The sequence below is a fragment of the Mesoplodon mirus genome (genome assembly GCF_964341445.2).
Source record: "Mesoplodon mirus genome assembly, chromosome: 18".
Classification (NCBI taxonomy): domain Eukaryota; kingdom Metazoa; phylum Chordata; class Mammalia; order Artiodactyla; family Ziphiidae; genus Mesoplodon; species Mesoplodon mirus.
This window is the reverse complement of record NC_138994.1, coordinates 22,946,272-22,967,681: the sequence shown is the minus strand read 5'-3', so window position 1 is coordinate 22,967,681 and position 21,410 is coordinate 22,946,272. Positions and strand designations below refer to the sequence as shown.

Genomic DNA, 21,410 nt, shown 5'->3' with positions numbered 1-21,410 from the left:
AAGGATTTTACATCCAGTTCTTAATCATGGTTAATTTCCAGGTGGTAGAGTTAGGTTGTTTGTATTTTTTTCTGTTTTGCTTATCCATATCCTCTAACTTTTCACATTGAATTTTCTCCATTTTTTGTAATAAAGAAGTCAATGAAATGTTTTTCTTTACCTTTCAATACTTCCACTTTTCCAGTTTTTTCTTTATATTCTTTTTTAACATTTCTGATTCTGAAATAACAAAATGGGCACTTACTTAGCCAACAGGAAAGTAAGAATAGTACAGCTCGTGAACACCCCGAGTGAGAGAGATGCAGCCAACTTTACATGAAATAAGGGATGACATATAACAGTCTACTTAGAAAGACCAAGACTCATTTCTAATTAAACGCTTCCCCTGAGGGAGAAAAAAGAGTCCCTCTAGAAAGTTACAATTAAATTACTAGTGTTTCACTTGGAAAAGTAGAATGCTCTGTAATTACTCTCACTTTCTTCCCCGAGTTTTAGAACATTTGGTGTTTCTTCACCTGTGCAAGAGCACTCATTTATCTGCACTCTTTAAACATCATCTCCCAACCCCTTCAATCTTGGTCATTAATCAGACCCTCTGTCACCTGCACTTTCCATAGTTTCCTCCCTGAGAGCTTCTCTTTGGCTTCAAACTCTGCTTTAGATAGAATCAAATCTCCCCCCTCCCCTTAAGACAATTTTTCAAGCTAAAATGTAAACTTGCCATCTCCCCTCCCTCACGTGTCACTTCCTCCTTGGTCACGCTGGCTTCTGACCCCACTCCCCTGGTTGCTTCAGTAGGAAGCAACCTCTTCCTACTGAAAACATTTGTGTCCTCCTGATGGCCAAATGCAACAAATACTTTTCCATCCTTACTTATTGGAGTAGGGGTCGCTATTGAGGTCTCCTAATTTTCCTTGTTGAACGTGTCTACTTTCAAGGTAACATTCAACTTTAATTTTTTTCTTCCTATTTTTCTAAAAGTTCCTTCTCTGTTTCCTTGTAGAGTACTCTTCTTTCACCAGACATCACCTTGCTGTTCCACAGGGTTCTCTGTGTATATTATGGGTCTTCTCCTTCTAGACTCTGTCAATGAGCTATTTCATTGGTTCTCACAGTTTCAACACCAACCTAAAACTGACACCATCCTTTTCCCTGGGCTTTAGGCTCACACATCTAAAGGTTTGCTGGATTGCTTCATCCAAACATACACACACACACACACACACACACACCTCTAAATCAATGATTACCAAAGTTGAATGCACATTGGAATTTCAAAAGAAACTGATACAGGATGAAGCAGGAACTAGGCTCAGACAGATTAGCGATGTCACAACCATATAAGATCATATACGATGCATATTCGAGGTCAAAGGGAAACAGAGTTTAGTCACCCTCTTTTCTGAGCCTGAATCAGAATAAAGGTAAGGACATTTATTCAACCAGGATGCAGGCGATGGGCAGGGTTACAGCAAAGAGTCTGGAGATTTAAAAGAAAAAGGCTTCAAAACTGCTAAATCCGACAGGGTATTTTATTTCCGCCTTTCTTTGTGTAGTGGGACGCTGTTGAAGTGAGGCTTTAATATTTTATTTTAAATAATAAACTTCTATCTGGGAGAGGCTGGCTGTTTTTGGATTTCAGAGATGATGGTAGCCATTTATGTTTGGAGCAGACATCCTGCCTATGTTCTGGGAATGTTGCATGTATGGTGTAGTTACAGAAATGGACAGACGTGCAAACAAATGCCCCCAGAGAAGGACTGGGAGGGGGTTGTGGGTGAGAGGGAGCAAGTTGTGAATGAAAAATAGATATTTTTTTTTACAGAATGAAGATCTTGATTCTGGTTAGAACTCTGCAAGCTTTCCTCCACACTTCCAGATACACAGAGCTGAAGGGCTACTCAGGAAAGAGGAAGAAGTCCTTAGTATATAAAGCAGGGATGCCTTTGAAAAAGGGAATCAGTATCTCAGTATCTTCTATATCCGTGCAAAATCAAATTCACATGTTGGGATACATTGCAGTAGACTTGACACTTGTCTAGCAGAGAGGAAGGGCAATGATTTTCCTAAGAAAAGGTGAAGAAAGAAGCAGTAAGACTTGTGGATTGGGAAGGTCGATTGCAGGCCGTCTTGCAGCCCCAGAACCTGCCTCGGTAGTGACTGAAGATGCAGCATTTGTCACGGAAGAGCTACCCTGTGGGGTCCCGAAGCCGGCTTTGCTGCTTTGGTGTGGATCTGGGGTGTGGAGCCGCATGACGGAGCCAAAAGCTTGAATGGACAGGCTTTGGATCAGATGACTTTCCCTTCCTGGCCAGAGGACTTTCCCTTCCTGGCCCAGACCGCCATGTTAGCAAAGAACCCAGCAAAGAGACAGGATGTCTAGAATCAACAGCACATAGATTGGTCAGGGTTGCGGGCTAAGGGTGAGGACATTTCACTTTTCTCTCCTTCACAAAAGTCGAAGAACAAGCATTTTTTGATCTATGTAAACTAACCTTAAGGCTCTCTTAGGAGACTGAATCTGAAAGTTATTATCATTTGAATAGTAATATAATTTTATACTTAGTGTTCTCTACTGGTAGAGAGGGACTGATGACACTGCATCTGGGGAGACTGTCCCTCACTTGGCTTTTCTCTTTCGGATGGATGCTTTCTATCAAGCCTGGATTGGGAGGGGCTGTAGCCCCTCAGAACGCTTAACAAACAATAGGGTCAGGATTAGAAGGACGAAGCTTAGGTACACATAGGTTCAACCATGCTCTTAGAAATGCTTCACTTCCCAGCTATAGCTCCCTGTTTTTCATCTTCCTTTGCCTCCAGACATCTCCTCAGTAGCTAGAGCTTGCGAGTATAGACTCTGGAGCCTGACTGGATTCCAAGCTCAGGTCCTCTGTTACGAGTGTGTGACACTGGGCAAGAGTCAACCTCTCAGCACTTCACTTCTCTCATTCGTGAAATGTGCAAAATAGAAGTGCCTGCCTAAAAGCTTTCTGTGAGAATTAAATGCGTGTCCAGTACATAGTAAGCACTGTGTGAATATTTGCTAACTAAATGCTTAATGTTTAAAACTCTCTCATTCTTTACCTTCAATGCACATTAGGAAAATCTACGGGGCTCTTTAAAATCCACAGATACTTGGGTTCAAGCCCACTGTCCCTGAATTAGAATCCCTGGAGGTAGGGTCTGAGAGCAGAGATATGTGAAAAGCTCCTCATATAAGTCTGTTACAAACAACCCGATAAAGTAGATGTTACTCTTGTTTCATAAAGGATACAGAGACTCAGAGAAACTAACCATTTCTACAAGATTCCACATCAAATGAGAGGGGAGCGTGGTATTAAGATCTAAGAAATGTTGATTCCAAATTTCTTACTTCTTCCATTAGACCATATAAGCCAGACAAAACTATGAAGGAAGGGATTCAGAGAAAGAAAAGAGCAGCAATAAAACAGAGGTGGGGGACAAGAGACAGAAACAGGGAGGAGACAAGATGGAGGGTGATGTGGTAATAGGGAACTATGTTTAATATCCTGGGATAAACCAAAACGGAAAGGAACGTGAAAAAGAAGGTATGTATATGTAGAAGTGAATCACTTTGCTGTACAGCAGAAATGAACACAACATTGTAAATTAACTAGATTTCAATAAAATTTTTGAAAAATTCATTCACCTTGCACCCGTATATTAGTATATGTGTGATTACCTGATGGCTTCTTTTCCTTGGAATTCTGGAGCTACTCGTTCAAAATAATCATCAGAGGGGAACTCAGGATCTACTTCTTTTTCAATGACCTTACTATCAGTCCTTTGGTGTTGGAAACAAGATGATGACTTCAGGAAAAATAATGGAGAGTAACGGTGCTCATTTCCATCTAATTAATCAAGAGGCAATAAAATGTTTGCTCAGTAACATGAAAACAATGAGCAAGGAAGCCTTATTTAGAACAGTATAGAATGTCTTGGATGTTTAAGCATCATAAAGAAATTCTTTACTTTCTAACTTCCTTTTATTGAGAAGAAAGCTTGAGAGTGAAGAAAATAATGAAAATTAAAATTATTACAAAAGTTAAACAATATAATAGAACTTTTGATGAAGTATAAATCAAAGGTTTGAATAAAATGTGTTCTAAAAGGTGTTTAGAATAATGATTAAATTAAATATTGGCCGGGAAAAGCCTTAATATGGCGCATAAAAATAATTTTAAATATGTTTGTGAACTTAAGAAATCACTTGACCCAATAATACGATTGAACATAATACTGAAATCTATATGGTATATGAATAAAAAGTACATGGAGAAATTAATTTGTTCAGGATGAATATATGGTCATGCTCTAGATTTTAAAAAATGAAATAGTATTTATTATTAAGGTTCTTCAGATATTAACCAGAAGTGATAAAAAAAAAACAGAAATACATACAATTAAATACATAGGAATGTATACGACAAACTTAAATATAGTCAAAGTGGAAGGAACATAAAAAATATGATATATAAATAAGATTTTGCAAGGAAAAAGCATTCTGATTCTAGTATGTGTGCAGGAATTCTAGGCTTATGTGAAATTTTTAGTTGTTTTCAAGATAAAGAAAATCTAACTGGGTAATATACTTCTGTAAATATGAGCAATATATGGAAAGTTTAAAGAATAATGATGAAATCATCCTCTGTAATTTTCATTTGTTATCTCCTTAAATGATGCACAAATGGCCCTCCCATAAACAGAGGGGAGTGAGGAAAACACTGATTATTTCCCACCTTAGGTCCTGTCCAGCTGTGCTTAGTTTACAATCTACCCTTCTTCTTGTAAGAGGAAAAAATACTTACTAGGAAGCAATTTCACCGTACAATGGCCCTACGCTAACCACAACCATCTTAAGAACTAAGTTATTTCCACTCGTCCTGATACAAATCCTAAATATCATTCTTTGAAAACACTCTCAGGGATCCTTGAAAAGAGTAACATTATTTAACACTACATAATTATAATATGCATTAAAATTATCACTACTGTATACCACTATATTACATTCAGAAGAATAATTATTTTTATATAACAGTTCCTTCAGACCATTAAAACTAAGAAGTAGAAAGAAAGAACTCATTCAGCCTGTGATGGGAAATACTTGTCATTCTTCATTTCTTAAAATATATTTATATAACCTTAACAAAAACATCTTCAATGTGCTCAGTATCTGAGGATGTCAGAGAAAAACCCATTATTACTTACAGGGTAAGATTTTGTCAAAGTATAATGCCAACACCAAGTACAAAACAGCATCAAAAGCCAATATGGAAAAAGTTGCTATCATTATATATGAGTCCCCTGAAGTGTCAGGAAAAACTACACCATTCATATTATAATCCAGGTGGATAATCTAAGATTCAAACAAAATAATAATAAATATTTAAATTAAGTAAAAATAATTCAATGTAGCAGCAAGAATTATCCTTTTATTAAGTAGCTTTTTCAACAAGCCCTCATAACGAAGCTATTAGTGAAACTATTTCTATTTTACAGTAATCAAAGGAATATTAGAAGGAAATACCGATTGTTAAAAATACAGTGTTTTAGTAACAGGAACTTTATTTATAGTACCTTTGTTTTATTCATAAAGTCATCACAGTATTGCAAACTATCTACCCCATGCAACAAAGAAATATAAATTTTAAAAAGAATATGAAGAATTCTTTGAAGGTTATTAGGATGATGATAAGAGAACGATCTCTTTTTCTAGTTATTACTATAAATAAAGATTTGTATTTATAATTTTGCCACGTAATAATAGCTACCATGTTCTAGGCACTGTTCTAAGTGCTTTTTATATTATCCCATTTAATCTTCATTATAATCGTATAAGATAGGACTTATTATTTCTCATCTGCATTTTACATATGATGAAACTGAGGCACAGAGAAGTTGGTTAGCTTAGTCAGATGTGGTCAAAATTACATAGTGAAGGCTTCCCTGGTGGCGCAGTGGTTGAGGGTCCCCATGGAGCAGCTGAGCCCGTGAACCGTGGCTGCTGGGCCTGCGCATCTGGAGCCTGTGCTCCACAACGGGAGAGGCCGCAGCAGTGAGAGGCCCGCGTACCGCAAAAAAAAAAAAAAAAAAAAACCACATAGTGAAGAGTGATAAAGCTGGACTCAGAATACAGGAAGTCCAGCTCCCAAGCCCAGTTCCTCACCCTAGATACTCTACAACTTCTCAGTTTATGTTAAGACTGTTAACATTTCATGACAAAGTTGAGTTTATTCTAGGAATGCAAGGCTGGATCAACATTTGAAGATCAATCAATGTAATTCAAAATAAAACAGACTGAAGCAGAAATAATGTAATTAATAACTGCAGAAAAAGCAACTGATAAAATTCAGTGTCCAATTATAATAAAGTCTCTTTACAAACTAAGACGATAAAAGGTCTTCTTTTATCTGGTGAATTCAATGTAGGAAGACCAACACCAAAAACCATGCTTAATTGTGAAAGTTGAAATCTTTTTTCCCCCTGCATTTCTATTCAATGTTGTATATACTAAAGGTGCAGTAAGGCAAGAAAAATAAATAAATGTCATAAGGACAAAATAAACCATCATTATTTGTAGACATCATGATTATACATAAGGAAATCCCAAGATAAAACCCAGAAAAATACTAGATTTAACAAAAGAACTACATTATAAAGCAGAAACTAACACACCATTGTAAAGCAATTATACTCCAATAAAGATGTTAAAAAAAAAGAATATAGCAATGATAGTGGACACAATGCCAATGTACAGAAATCAATTGCATATCTCTACATTAGCAACAAACATTTAAAAGTAAGAATTTAAACATAGACGCTATCTATAATGGCATCAGAAGTATCAAAAAACAACCTTTGGAATAAATCAAACAAAAATGTGCAAGAATCTATACAGAAAACTGAAATAGTTACTAAGGAGAAATGAATGTGAAGATAAAATGTGTTCATGACCAAAAGCAAGTGTCAGTTTCCTCAAAGTGATTGAAAAATTCAACTGCACCAAAATCTCAACAGCTTTGAGCATATCTACTGTGTGTATGTGTATGTATATATATATATATATAAAACTTAAGTTAATTCTAAAATTTTCATCATTTCTAAGAACCTAGTATAGAAGACACGCTCTTGAAAAAGAAAATAAGATTTTCTTTTAAAAAGAAAAGAAAGTAAAATTGTTACCACCAGATATCAAGACATATTATAAAGCAAAACAATTGAGACAATGTGGTATCAGTGCAAGGATAGACGGATGGGTCAGGACATGATTGGTTCAGTTGTGACAAAGGAAATACTGCAGTTCATGCAACTTCATCAATAATCAGGAAAATGCAAATTAACACCACAATGATATATCATTACTTATCTGCCAGAATGGCTAAAATTTGAAAGACTAACAATACCAAATGTTGGTGAAGATTTGGAGCAAATGAAACTCTGAAACACTGTTGGTGCAAAAGTAAAGAACTGCAATCATTTTGGAAAAATATTTGATAGTAACTATGAAGATTAAGAGATTCATACTCTAGCGCTAGATATACATACGCTGTTCAACTCCCAAACATATACCAAACAGAATTGAATACCCATATTTACTAGGAAATATGTGTAAGAATTTATTGGTAAGTTACTAATAACAGTCAGAAGCTGGAAAATATTTTTGTCCATCAAAAGAAAATAGTATATTCACACAATACTATAAAAACCATACTACAGCTACACTCAAATTGTATATGACATGTAAAAACATAATGTTGAGTGAAAAAAGCAAGATCTTCAAAAATCACTTTGTACAATATCACCTATATAAAGTTAAAAATAGGCAAAACTAAAAAATTGTATTTAGGAACACATACTTAGATGATAATGAAAAGCAAGGTGGTGATTATCATAAACCTTTTACCATTTAGGAGGAAGGAGTGTTTAGAAATGCTTCTGGGGTTTTGTCCACATTCTATTTCTTGATCTAGTTCATGTGTGCTTTGATTCACTTAAATTATTTATTAAACTGTAAATTTATGTCTTGAAAGCTTTTCATATTTGAGGTTTCAAAAAGAGGTTTATACAACAATTCTTAACAAACTAGCAGAATGCTTTCATTATGTGATAAGAGAAGAAAGGTAAATATTTGCATATAGGAAAAAACACTAGAAGAAAGTACTTAAAAGTGAAAATATGTCTGAGAAAGGAAAATCTGGAAGAATTATCTGGAAAAACTTTTTCTTCAAGTTTCCTTGTGAGATGACAATTTTTCTGCAATGTAATAATAACATTTTCAAATTTAGCTTTAGAGTAGAATTGTTTAGAATAAAAGTTCTTAATCTGAAAGTGTTGATTATGAAGATCATGAAGGGTCTAGTTCTTTTGAAAATTCAATAATAAACCAATTAACAATGATCTCACCTGGTTAATTCCAGCAGTGAAGGCAAAGGGGCTACAAATACTGAAAATCCATTCCAAAGGTGACGGAAGTTGTCTATAAAATGCAGTGAATCCCACACCCCCCCAAAAGAGAGTGAGGACAAACACAACCAAACTGGTGAGGATAGTTTTCTTTAACAGCACAGTCATCAGGAATGCCAAAGCTATCTGAAAGAGAGAGAAGACATTACATAGACTGACAGTCATTGGTAGCACCTTAAAATAAGGATCTTCATATCATAACATAAATATTTATCATGGAGACAGTGATGAACAATATTAAGGTATAATTATGCTCCGTCCTTGTCTCAACCTCTTTGTAAAGAGAATCCTTATTTGCCCTACTCAAATGCTGGGTTTCTGTTGCCAAGGAAAGAGTGAGGAAAGCTGCAGGAAGAGCTGAGGAAAGGTTAGAAATACAGACTTGGAAAGACGGACAGAAACTAAATTAATATATTAACAAAGAGCGTCTACATACGCTCTGCAGAAAACACCCTGGAGGGTGGGGAAATTAGAGGCTCTTATCCAGAGAAGGAAGAGGGGGTTACATAGGAAGTCAGAGCAGGGTGAAGAGGGCAAAGAGGTGTGAAAAACTACCACATGATGGGGAACCACTGGGAAAAAAGATGGGTCCAGCTGTTAAGAGCATCTTTATTAATCATCTAGAAAAGTCCTAGATAGTTTTATAGTCAAAATAATTTTTAGATGCATAATTTCATTAATTCAGACCTTGATGCAAAAAATAGGTCCAGTTTTATTTAGGTTATATCATTTTCTCATACTCATAAAGACTTTCTCAAGCAAACACACACACACACACACACACACACACACGCACACATGAAAGAAGCTGCTATAGTTGCCTTCTGAGACATTAATTTTTGCTACATATAACTAAGACCTAAAGCAGAGAAAATGGTAATAAATGTATGAACTTACCAAAGATAAGCCATATAAGAAAAAGAGGGTAAATATAACCATGAAGCCCGTCATGACTATAATTTGGGTAGATATTATGATAATTGTAATGATTATAGAAGTAATGAAGATGAAACCAGCATAGATTAAACCCCAGGAGAGCCTAAATAAAGACAAATATTATTTCAGTTGTTTTAACTTTATTATGAAATATTTAAAACATACCAAAATATCTAAAGAATAATACAATGATTACCATTGTAACTGCCACCTAGATTAATAACTAAAATATGACTAATATTACAATGGCTGTGCTGGTGCCATGGCTAGGTATCAGCTCTGTATTCAAGTATTATATAAATAATATGAACATGCATAAACAGTATCACCTTATCTGTATTCTCTTGCAACTTGCCCTTATCCACAACACGTACAATATTATACACTGCAGTATAACATTTCATTGTATAAATATATCTCAATGTTCTCCTGCCCATGGACATTTAGGTTGTTTCCAATTTTTATTTCTAATGCAATGTTGCTAAAAATATTCTTGTATTTGTCTTTTTGGGGAAAGTGCACAAAAAAATTTCTTTAAGGTGAAATTGCTGAAATAAAGGAGATTAGCATTTTTGTACCTTCAGCTTTATTATATATTACCAGAGTGTTCTAATTATAAAATTGGAAGGAAACTTAACAGCTTCTGATCAATCAAGTAACCATGGATGTACTGGGGGCAGATGATAACTTGCCCATTCTTGACGATCTCAGCCAGCAGCACCTCCAACCTCCCTAGCGGCAGAAAATTGAAATTTTATAAGTGTACTAAGCTCATTCCAGTCTTGCTATTCCCATTCATGACTTCTTTATTTAAACCAATATAGCTTATGGCACACCCTTAAGGGTTCACACTGTTTTGCTTTAAATGTGCTAGTGTTCACATTTTTATGAAGTGGTTATTAGAAATAGCAGTGAATCTAAGAGGCCTACAGGGTGTTTTAGTCCAAGCTTCTCATTTTACAGATGAGTAAACTGCAGTTCATATTCCTAGTTAATGGGCATACTCAAGGTCAACAATGTAAATCAAAAACAACGCTAAGATAGCAGCTGTAGGCTTTCGTTCAGCCCAGAGCTCTTTCTTCTACATAAAATTGCCTAATAATAATTCAACTGCTGGAAAAAACAGCAAAAGTATTAAACCAGGAACTTGCATTAATATGTTCCAATAGAACATGTTTAATTATTGCTTATTTGAATTCTTTTTAAAATTTCATGTCATTACAATGATTCAGACTGTGTTAGAACATCAGCGTTCTTGGAAAAGCACACCACAGTCTGCAGAATTCACTTCCTGAGTAAAGAAGGGAACTGCCATAAGTAGGAATTGAAAAACCATAGGGTAAGGGAACTACTAATGAAGAAAGTTAAAACATTATCTAGAAAAAGGAACTTATTGCAGGGAGTTGAGGGGATGTTAATAAATCTATGAAAATCTTCAGGATAAAACAATTTCAGACATCACATTTATCGGATAAATATTGACTACATTTCACATTTATGGCATTAGTAAAAAACAAAACAAAACAAAACCGGGGGTGGTGTGCTGTAAAACTTATTTCCAGTAGACACTCTGTACTTAATAAAAACGTTTCAGAATTTTTTTCCTTCTTAGTTTTAAGGAATATATTCATTTTGCTAAATTTTAGGTTACATGCATATTAAGAAGCATTTATCCTGAGAATGAATCCACATCTAAATAACCAGTACTTTCTGATTTTAATCTAGAGTTGGCTTGTGCTTACCTGTTCTAAGGTGGCTGCAGGGATGCTGCCCCCAGGACAAGTCCTGGGCTGAAAGATGGTCATTTTCCCACAGTTCCTCTCTCTCTTTCCCTCCTAACAAACTCCATCCATTCCTTTGTATTTCCCAAGCTTCCACCGCAAAAACACTCCTCTCCTCTCTTTTTTTATTTCAAGACCCAGTTTCCTCTTTTCCTATTTCACAGTTCAGTTATATTAGAATTAAAACTCTCTCTGTTAATAAAATATACTTCATAGAAAATTTTAAATTTCCTAGACCTTAATTTTATTTCAGGGAACATGTATCTTGCAAGGGATTGTTCAATAAATAGTCCCTCATCCATTCTGATAGTACCACAACCATAAAGAGTATTTTCTTGATATGGGGAGTATACAAGAAATATCTCCCAGGATTCAACATTGGAAAAATGTTAGGTTTCTTTTAGGGTAAAGCAAACAGATTATTTTTCTTTTTTTCTTTGCCTAGCCAGTGTGAATTTTGTGACTGATGGTATTGCAGAATTCTCTGCCTTGGCCTCTTAGAAGCTTAGAACTTGTATGATTTGCATATTTATCTGTTAATATTACCTATTTATTATTTTGCTAAATCTTTGTTTCTACTCATCAATTATTTATTTTTATTATAATACAAATACATGCATAGATACATACATACATGATAAATATGTTGAAATATATATTTTAAAATCACTTTAAATCGTTTGTAAAATGGAGCAAGATATGATATAAATATATCAATATATAAAGCAAATGCTCTTATTAAGTGCTTCTTATATGCCAGCCTATGTACTGGGCACCTTTATAGGTTATCTCAACTCCAACATATGGTATTTAGTTGCTCCAAAAAAATATACCCCAAGTTACCCAATCTCAGAACAGAAGTTAGCCATTATAGGATCATACTTTCTTCAACAAGAGGAAGTGTAGAGAAATCAAGTGATAACTATGGGTAGACCAAGCAGGAGAGTTGACATTAGGGCACCTGGGCACATGAAAATATGCCCCATTACACTAATTATTAGAGAAATGCAAATGAAAATTACAATGCGGTATCACCTCACACCAGTCAGAATGGCCATCACCAAACAATCTACAAACAATAAATGCTGGAGAGGGTGTGGAGAAAAGGGAACCCTCTTGCACTGTTGGTGGGAATGTAAATTGATACAGCCACTATGGAGAACAGTATGGAGGTTCCTTAAAAAACTAAAAATAGAGTTGCCATATGATCCTGCAATCCCACTCCTGGGCATATATCCAGAGAAAATCATAATTCAAAATGATACATGCACCCCAATGTTCACAGCAGCACTAGTTACAATAGCCAGGTCATGGAAGCAACCTAAATGTCCATTGACAGAGGAATGGATAAAGAAGATGTGGTACATATATACAATGGAATATTACTCAGCCATAAAAAGAATGAGATAATGCCATTTGCAGCAACATGGATGGGCCTAGAGATTGTCATACTGAGTGAAGTAAGTCAGACAGAGAAAGACAAATATCATATGATATCACTTACATGTGGAATCTAGAAAAATTGTACAAATGAACTTATTTACAAAACAGAAATAAAGTCACAGACGTAGAAAACAAACTTATGGTTACCAGAGGGAAAAGCGGGGGGGGTGGGGGGGAATAACCTGTGAGACTGGGATTGACATATCCACACTACTATATATAAAATAGGTAACTAATAAGGACCTACTGTAGAGCACAGGGAACTCTACTCAGTACTCTGTAATGACCTATATAGGAAAAGAATCTAAAAAAGAGTGGATACGTGTATCTGTATAACTGATTCACTTTGCTGCACACCTGAAACTAACACAGCACTGTAAATCAACTACACTCCAATAAAAAATTTTTAAAAAATTAGGGCTCCTGGGTTTGAGTCCCTGCACACACCATCCATTTGACAATGGGCAGCTCTTTTTCATTCTCTGTGATCTTACTGGTACCTCTATCATAGCATTGGCTTAACATGCTTATGGCACAGAAAAAGTGCCCGGCAAATTATAATCGCGATCTTGCAAAGCAAAACTTAACGAAGACTAAACTGAAAAGTCGGAACAACGCCAACAGCAAAGTAGGCAATGTATCGGGTTGAAATCATGGTGTTCTGAAACAGTAACACATTTTCACTGCTTCCGAACTTCTCTGTTTACTCATTTGCACTACTGGAGTCAGTCACTCACCAGAATGCTGAATCTTGCAGACCCATCATTTTCATCAAATCCTTATACTTTTTTCTCTCTTTTGAAACATTGAGTGATAAAAAATATATAAATGGGGAGAAGTAAAGCAAGCAGTAAAAAATAAACATCTCATTTTGAAGGTTCTCTTTAAAAATAAAGGGTAATGTCTTCATATTTATAGCAGTAACTGACATCAACTCCTCCGTCACATAGTGATTTGTCGTGATCTAAAGAAGGGTTCAAATGAACAAAATCGTTACTTAAAGTATAGGAACTGGTGAAATCTGAATAAGCTATGGGGATTGTACCAATGTACATTTCCTGGTTTTAATACTGTTCTGTGGTTATGCAAGATGTTACTTTCCGGAGAAACTAGATGAACGGCACATGGGCCTCCCTGTACATCGTTGTTGAAATTTCCTGCCATTCTATAACTACTTGAAAATTTAAGGTTAAAATAGAAAGTAATGTGCTCCTTTGCCTAAAATTCAATTTCGCCATTTGGATGCCTGCTTCATTATATAAACACATGAAAACGTGAGTAGACACCATCTTTGATCAAAACCTTGATGCCTCTGGAATAACTTCACATTAGTTACTAGAACTCTTCTTACTTGTATAATAGCAGCATTGATGGCAGTTTGTAAAGTCACGAATCCTCTACTCCAGTATTTAGCCAATGAACAGGAAAACTCATGATCTGTACCCCGACAATGAGCTATAAGCACAAAGAAAAAAGCAGGACCAACATTATGCAACGAAGGCAATTGGAAAATAAGAAAAAAGAATCCAAGAAAGAACGATCTAGAGGAGACTTCACCACATAGATAAAAGGAGCAAGTGAAGTCTCTAATATGGCAATTTGATTCATGGAAAACATGGTATGCACAGAAAGTCTTAGAAAATGAAAAGAAGATGAAAGCAAATGCTCTGCTTGAACCATCCTGGACTCCTTGCTGTGCCTCAGAACGCCAAACGCACAGTAGTACTAGAACTTCTTTTGTGTTCAACTGCTCTCCCTCCAGACAGATCCATCGCTCACTCCTTCCCTCCATCCTGATCTCTTTTCAAAAGTTAACTCATCACAGAGGTCTTTCCTGGCCACCACAATTTTAAAAAATCTCCATTCGGGTCTAAGCCACCATCAGCCCACTAGTATGTTTCACCGTATTCTCTGCAATCCGTTCTCTGGGCTAAATCCAGAGCACTCCCTTAGGCTTGGAAATCTAATCATGTCTCTGCCCTGATTAAAGTACCTCGATGGCTCTCCATTGCCTTAGGTTTTCAAGACGGCACAGGGTCTAGCCCTTGAGTAACTTCGGCCTCCTTCTCTCATCCCATTCCTTTTTGTGTGTTCTGTCCAGCTATGCAGGACTGCTGCTCTCCCATACCAACTAACAGGTGCTCTCTCCCACCCCTGGGCCCCCGCAGGCTCCTCTTCTATCTGGAATGCAATGTCCTCCACACCCCACACATGCCATTTCCTCTGGTGTTCCTGTAACCATCAATTCTCCAGGCAGAACTTCTCTAGTCGCACAGCTTCTTAGGAACCCCTGGTCTAAGTCCCCCAAGCACCTTTCCTTGCACTGGTCATTAATTGTTCACTGGCTGTCTTTCCTGCTAATCTGGACTCTCACCTGAGTCTGGGACCTATCAGTTTTGGTCATCTCTGCATCCTTTCCAACATGCACTTGTGAATTCACTATGTATCTGTTGGATGACTCAATGGTTTTTTGAGAGCCTTCCTAGAGGGGGAAGATATGATTGACTTTGGAATAAGCTCAGCAATAAAATGTGTTTTGTGTATTTTCTCTTGTGCCATCAAAAGTATCTTTGTTGCCCATCCCATCCTACTCCATGTGTTAAAAACATGAAAAATGCCATAGTGTTATTTTATATGGAAAGTCACCTGTGAAAAGATCTTCTTTCAAAATCGGAATATAATATCCCTGATAAAATTTTAACTTATAAGAAAAAGCGTCATTAAAGATGACTCCCACGGTGTATGGGAAATTGTCTAGAAGTATTTTATCCATATATTTTTGATCTGGTGCACCAATGACTCTTCTTCCTGTGAATTGCATGGTGAAAAATAGACACAGAGGACTGTTAGAGTTTCACCAAAATAGACTGTGATATCAAACTTTGTCATCACATATTTTCCATTGGAATTAACTAAAATCATTTTCCCTTTAAATTAAACTTATCCCGAAAGGCAAAAAGGGAAATTTTTTGTTTTAGATTCTAGAATCAGGAGACATGCATGAGAATTAAATGTTTTCTTTTAATAATGACAGGTATTAGAGCAAGTTTTAGGTATATAAAACTATTTGCCAAGGTAGTATGCATAAGGGAATTGGGATACAGAAATAGAGGTAACCGTAGCAGTTATTATGTGGTCAGAGGACTCCAGATTTTAGATTTACTAAAACAAAGGCACTTCATATGGTCTTTGCCTTATACAGGAACCAAGACCACAAAGTGACTCTATTTGTAACAGCCAGCAATTTTACCTGTTAGAAATCGAGGATTAAAGAGTAGCTAACCAGACTGCACCCAACTTGCCCATGAGTGAAATGCACATTCTGCTTATATCAGTTACTTAGAAACCTCATTTAGAATGAAGACCTTTAAAGATGCTTACAAATTATACCATATGCAGACAGAATATCTTTAGATTATCCATCCTTAATTTTCATAGTTCTGAAATTAGTGTAGAATAACCATGACCTAATTTCTTTTATTTGTTTTTTCCTCAATTATAAATCTTAATCATTATATTTCCATGTGAAAACACCCACACTCCCCAATAGCCTATTCCTCCTAGGTATTATTCTGAAAATCTGAAATTACAAATCTATTGTTTTATTTAAATTCCAGTAGAAATGTAGGCCTACCTGAAGTATACCCTCATCAAGCTGAAAGGGTTTAAAAGGCTAATTGCTATGAGAGAAAGAAAAAACTGACCAAATTTGTGTGTTATATTGATACCTAGATCATTAGCATAATGGATAACTGTGATTTCAAATTAAAAAGGTACACACTTTTTCAAAAAGATCTAAAATAAAATCAGTAATACTTTTTGGCCACCTACCTTTCAAAAAGGGAGCACGTGCCGTCTTATTCATTATCTGCTGGGTTATGTTGGAGATCGGTGTGTATACAACATCCATAGAAGAGCTATTAAATTTATCTACCCTTCCCAGATTCTGAGGAGGCATTTCAGGAAAATGCACATTTTCTTTTAAATATGAAAATATGCCCATATAAAGTCCTAAAAGTATTGGGAACCCCCATTCCTATATATAAAAAAAAGAGAACACATTTAGATTGTATTCCCTTAAGGAGCTCAGTCAACACCAGAGGACAATTGAAGACAAATTACAATTTCACCATATAGTTGGCTTCTCTTTGCTCTCACTCTTAAGAGAAAAGGGAACCCAATGAAAGATCTATATCGAGATAGTTGTCACATATATCATTCTCCAGTACTAGAACAAAACTTTTGCATTAAGTCATGAACTACTGCAGAAGCCAGCCTAGAGCCTAACAGGATGACTAACAGGACTGCAATCCTTATATGCATGGGCAGGTGATTCTAGGGTCTATAAGACACAGAGTATCCCAGATAGAGCTCATGATGGCAAAGAGAAACATTTTTGTCAACTGTCATATCCTTGTATTGGAAGTCAAAGAGAATGAGAAGGGACAAAGTGGAAGAGACTGTCTAGTGGTCCATCAGTATTAGTCACCTCCCCCTGCTTGGTGCAAGGCTGGGCCACATCCCTAGCCTCCGGCAATGAAGTGGGACCAAATGCTTGAGTTCTCGCCAGTGGAATGTGGGCAGAGATGATCTGCACTGTTTCCAGGCCTGGCTAATGGAACACTGCACAACCTTCCCTATTCTCTCTGTCTCAGTCCTTCTGCTTCGTGATCTGACTGGCCGCAGAGGATCCAGTGAATGTCTCCAAAGTCTAGGGCGCTGGCAGACTCTCATGATGAAGGAGCCTGGGTCTCTGGGTGACTGTGTGAAGATTCCTCAACCTACCCAACTCGTGTCACTTTCACTGCCACCCTTATTTAGACTGTGAAAAGAGTGAAAAATAAACCTTTGCTGTGTTAAGCATTGAAATTTGGGGATTTAATGCACACTGACAATTAGTGGTGTTACTTGGTCATAATTCTTGGAAATAATCTCTGTGTAGAAAATTCATGGCCTTGAAAATAGGTCCACCCAATTTACAATAAATTCCTCTATTTCTGCTAGACACTATTTTTAATATTTCTTGACTCTAAATTGATTATCCATGAGAGCAGCTTTAATAGTTGCTATAACTTACCATACAATTAGATTTTCAGTTATTCTCCTTTTGAAAACAATGAGTAATAGTTGGTCTTTCTAATTCTACATTGTTTTTCAGAGACTGCTGTGAGTCTCTCAGTTCAACAAGTATAACTAGAGACAAATTTAAAGTCAATAGATGCAGTCTGCATAGATATAGAGAACAAACTGGTGGTTTCCAGTGGGGAGAGGGAAAGGGGGAGGGACAATATAGGAGTAGGAGAAGAAAAGGGTTATTATAGGATTATATGAAATTATGTGTGGGAAACTTTTTAAAATTGTAAAGCACTACAGAATTTAAAGAGTCTTTCATTCAATAAAAAAAATGTACATCCTTACAGCTCCTTAAAAAACATAAAATAAAATAGATGCAGTCTGTTATTTAAAATATAGAATAAGAGAATCATGAGGCAATGAAATAAAAGCATAATGCTAACTTTGGAAAGAGGTAAATGGTCAAACATACCAATAAGCTCTGTCTTTTCATCCTCCATTTCTTAAGAAGATTCTTGCACAGAAGTGCTTGAGTTTGCTGGTACACACTTTTTTGTTTCATTTGCATTTAGCCTGTTCATTAAACAAAGAGAAAGTAAACGTGGTGGAGTATCAACTAGAAAAATAAGTGTAATAAGGAAAACCTTGATCATATTTTGGGGGAAAATATTTCCTACCTTTCAGAACTGCAAAAAAAAAAGGATTTAAAATATTATTTCAATAATCATGACTGTAAAATTTGACATCAAGTATGCTCACTGTAAACTATTTGGGAGAAGAGTAATGACAGGGAAGTAGAGTGAACTATTATTACAATTTTACAACAATTACAATTACAATGGAAAAGATACTTTGATTCAGAACCTGTAAAATACTTCCCATTTTTGACATTTTATACCAGAAATTCAACTATATAAACAGAGCAGTTGAATTGTATCTCATCTGAATAATAATAATTTTCTGTTCTTTACATTTGAATAGATATCCCAGAGCTAATCAAATTAACATAAAAATTCTGATTATTTAAACTCATCTAAATAATTAATTATGTTCATTAGAAACAATCCCAAGGAAGTACTTTCTTTTGGTATTTACCTTCCAGATTGAATTGAACAACTTTTATCAAAAGAGTTAGGCCATCAGATAACAATCCAGACTCAAAGGACTTGAAACTTGATTCTGATACACAGGAAGAATAAAACAATTTATGTCAATTTTCTGAATTCAGAAGTCCCTGAATAACTGAGGGAACAAACTACAAAGTAAGGAAAGAAAGAGAGAAAGAAAGAAAGAGAAAGAAAGAAAGAGAGAGAGAAAGAAAGAGAGAGAAAGAAGGAAGAAAAGAAAGAAAGAAAGAAATAAAGAAAGATCACACAGGAAATTTTGTCCAAATGTCTGCAAATGAACAGAGAAATTTTTTTTCAGTTTTTATAATATCAAAATTAAATTCTTTTAGATTTGCATATCAAAATATTCAGACAATTCTCCCTCAGCTAGTACAAAAGCAAATTTTACTATTTTCCTATATTCTACTGTTGTATCTACACAATAAAAGTTGGTTAGGAAGAAACAGAAACATTTTGTCTTCAGGTCTTCAATACAAAACACGTAAGTATTTGGAAACATCTGAAAAATAGATTGATTTTAGCAGTGTTCACCCGTATGTTTGGCATACAGCACAACAAAACAGAGCTTTACTTACTGTCAGGATAATGAGAAAAAAAAGCACGCTGGAAACACTGTCAAAGCACACTTCCTTTTGTCTAAGGCAACAATTAAAATTTCTTTATTGCCACTTCTTCATATATTCTTTAAATGAATGCTTCCTCCCAACAGTTCTTACCCAGGCTGGTTTCTGAGAAGGGGTGTAGCCAGAGCAATCTGCACATGATGATCTTGTTCTGTTTTCTGTCTTTTCTTCTCTAAGCCAATTATTCTGCAGGGAAATGACTGTTCCGGGGTTGGTTAGGAATAAAACAAACACTGTGTTTGTTCACTTGGCCTTTCAACTCCAGGGATAAGGGGGGAAATAGTAAACAAGGAAAATGGAATTAGCTCTTCAGACATGATGAGACTAAGATTGGGTAAAGGGCAATAAATGAGTAACTAACCAAACAAAGTAGTTAAATTTGTATGAGAAATCTTTAGCTGTTTTTTTTTTCCCACTACTAATGCCTAAATACAACTGCCATTGACATATCTGACTAACTTAGGCACACCCCAGAATGCACTGGAGCTGAGTTTTTTGTTTTGTTTTGTTTTTTGTTTTTGCCTAAAAAAGTTAAGCAATCCATAGCCTGCCTTGGAGAAACACCTACATTGGACAAGTGAAGAATTACGAACAAATTCCTTTCTCCTGCTCCGTTCATCATGGATGTAGGATTTCATAAGCATCTGAACAAAATAAAAGTAAGCAGATCGCTAAGGACTAAAAAAAATAAGAAAAGATTCAGGTCAATTTTTAAACGTGAAGACTAGGAAAAAACTGAAATGTATTTCAATTCGCATTGCACCGTCTATCTCTGTAAAGAGTTACAAACTTCTTGACCTGCCAAAGTAAATCTCAAAACAAGAAATCAAAGTCCTTGAATTGGGAAATCTCAAATATTTGACATGGCTCCCAGTCCACAGATGTTAATAATCATAAAGCTGAGAGATGTTCTGGAGAAAAGAGGTATAATTTTAAAACAAACATTTAAAGTCATGGTATTTTTTATAGACATTTCTCTCCTTGGTAATTAGTTCTGTTTTTAAAAATAGTTAACCGTGAAATAGTACATGTCTTTTACATTAAAAATTGGCAAAAACAAAGTAAAAAGATGTTCTAAATGCCTCTTGGAAGGGGGATGGGGTGGATAGTCATAAAACTGTTAAAATTTTATATCAATAAAAGGTCAATGGCCCAAAGATTCTAAGTTTCTTTTAAATCACCTGAAATATAGTTTTTATAGGTTTTTATTATTATTTTATTTTATTTTATTATTTTATTTATTATTTTATTATTATTTTATAGGTTTTTATTATAAAAAATATAGGTTTTTATTAATTTTGTTGTTACACTTGTTTTAGACTCTATTTTAGGAATCATTTTCACTTTGCCTTTCTTACAATTGCATTAAGATTCACAACTACAATATGAATAATTAGTTAAATATATTTTACTAGTTTCACTTCTTGTCATTGTTTCTTGTGTATTCTTTTTATTCCTCTTTCTTGACTCCTTTACCCTGATTTATTTTTATTTTAGGGGCTATTTTCCTTATTTAAACCCAAGGATTTCCCCAGAAATATGACCGAATATGATAAGGAAATGCCTGCCCTCCAGCTAGAAGCACATTGAAATAGTGAGTAAAATACATCTAACACAGATGTTCAGATGTATAACCAACTTTAAAAAGGAAGAAGAAAAAATAAAGGAAAAAAAGGAAGAATCAATGGAAGAAACAGACAGAAATGAAGGCACATTGCCAGAAGCTAAAACTGAAAAGAGAAATTAAAGCCAGAACTATGAGTGCTATGTCAGAAATACAATAGCCCAAAGAGGTATTTCAATACCCGATGACCAGGACTTGGTCCTTGACAGGTTGTAAAGCTGGGCTTCATATCTCTGCATGAATCCAGAAGCTTCACAGAACTGTTCAGTGCTAGAAAGAGAAACTAGAAAAACCTCACCTACTACCCAAAGGAAAA

General features: G+C 35.5%; 1 protein-coding gene across 8 annotated transcripts in view; it reads right to left on the bottom strand.

The window, feature by feature from the left end:
- Nucleotides 1–19,815, bottom strand: part of ABCA6 (ATP binding cassette subfamily A member 6) — a 60,353-nt gene extending 40,538 nt beyond the window's left edge. For 4 of the 8 annotated variants that reach the window (XR_014291970.1, XM_082604969.1, XM_082604973.1 and 1 more), the window contains exons 1-12: nucleotides 19,423–19,557; nucleotides 18,816–18,899; nucleotides 18,193–18,293; nucleotides 16,479–16,683; nucleotides 15,294–15,455; nucleotides 13,999–14,102; nucleotides 13,385–13,611; nucleotides 9,385–9,526; nucleotides 8,428–8,613; nucleotides 5,233–5,380; nucleotides 3,704–3,872; nucleotides 161–219 (exon numbers count right to left, since the gene is read on the bottom strand). Coding sequence is in view for 7 of the 8 variants with exons in the window: in XM_082604969.1 (XP_082461095.1) it covers nucleotides 161–219; nucleotides 3,704–3,872; nucleotides 5,233–5,380; nucleotides 8,428–8,613; nucleotides 9,385–9,526; nucleotides 13,385–13,611; nucleotides 13,999–14,102; nucleotides 15,294–15,455; nucleotides 16,479–16,683; nucleotides 18,193–18,288 (1,498 nt within the window). In the remaining variant the exon portion in view is untranslated. The other 4 variants (XM_082604972.1, XM_082604971.1, XM_082604970.1 and 1 more) reach the window with 4 other exon arrangements.
- Between the last annotated feature and the right edge of the window lie 1,595 nt (nucleotides 19,816–21,410).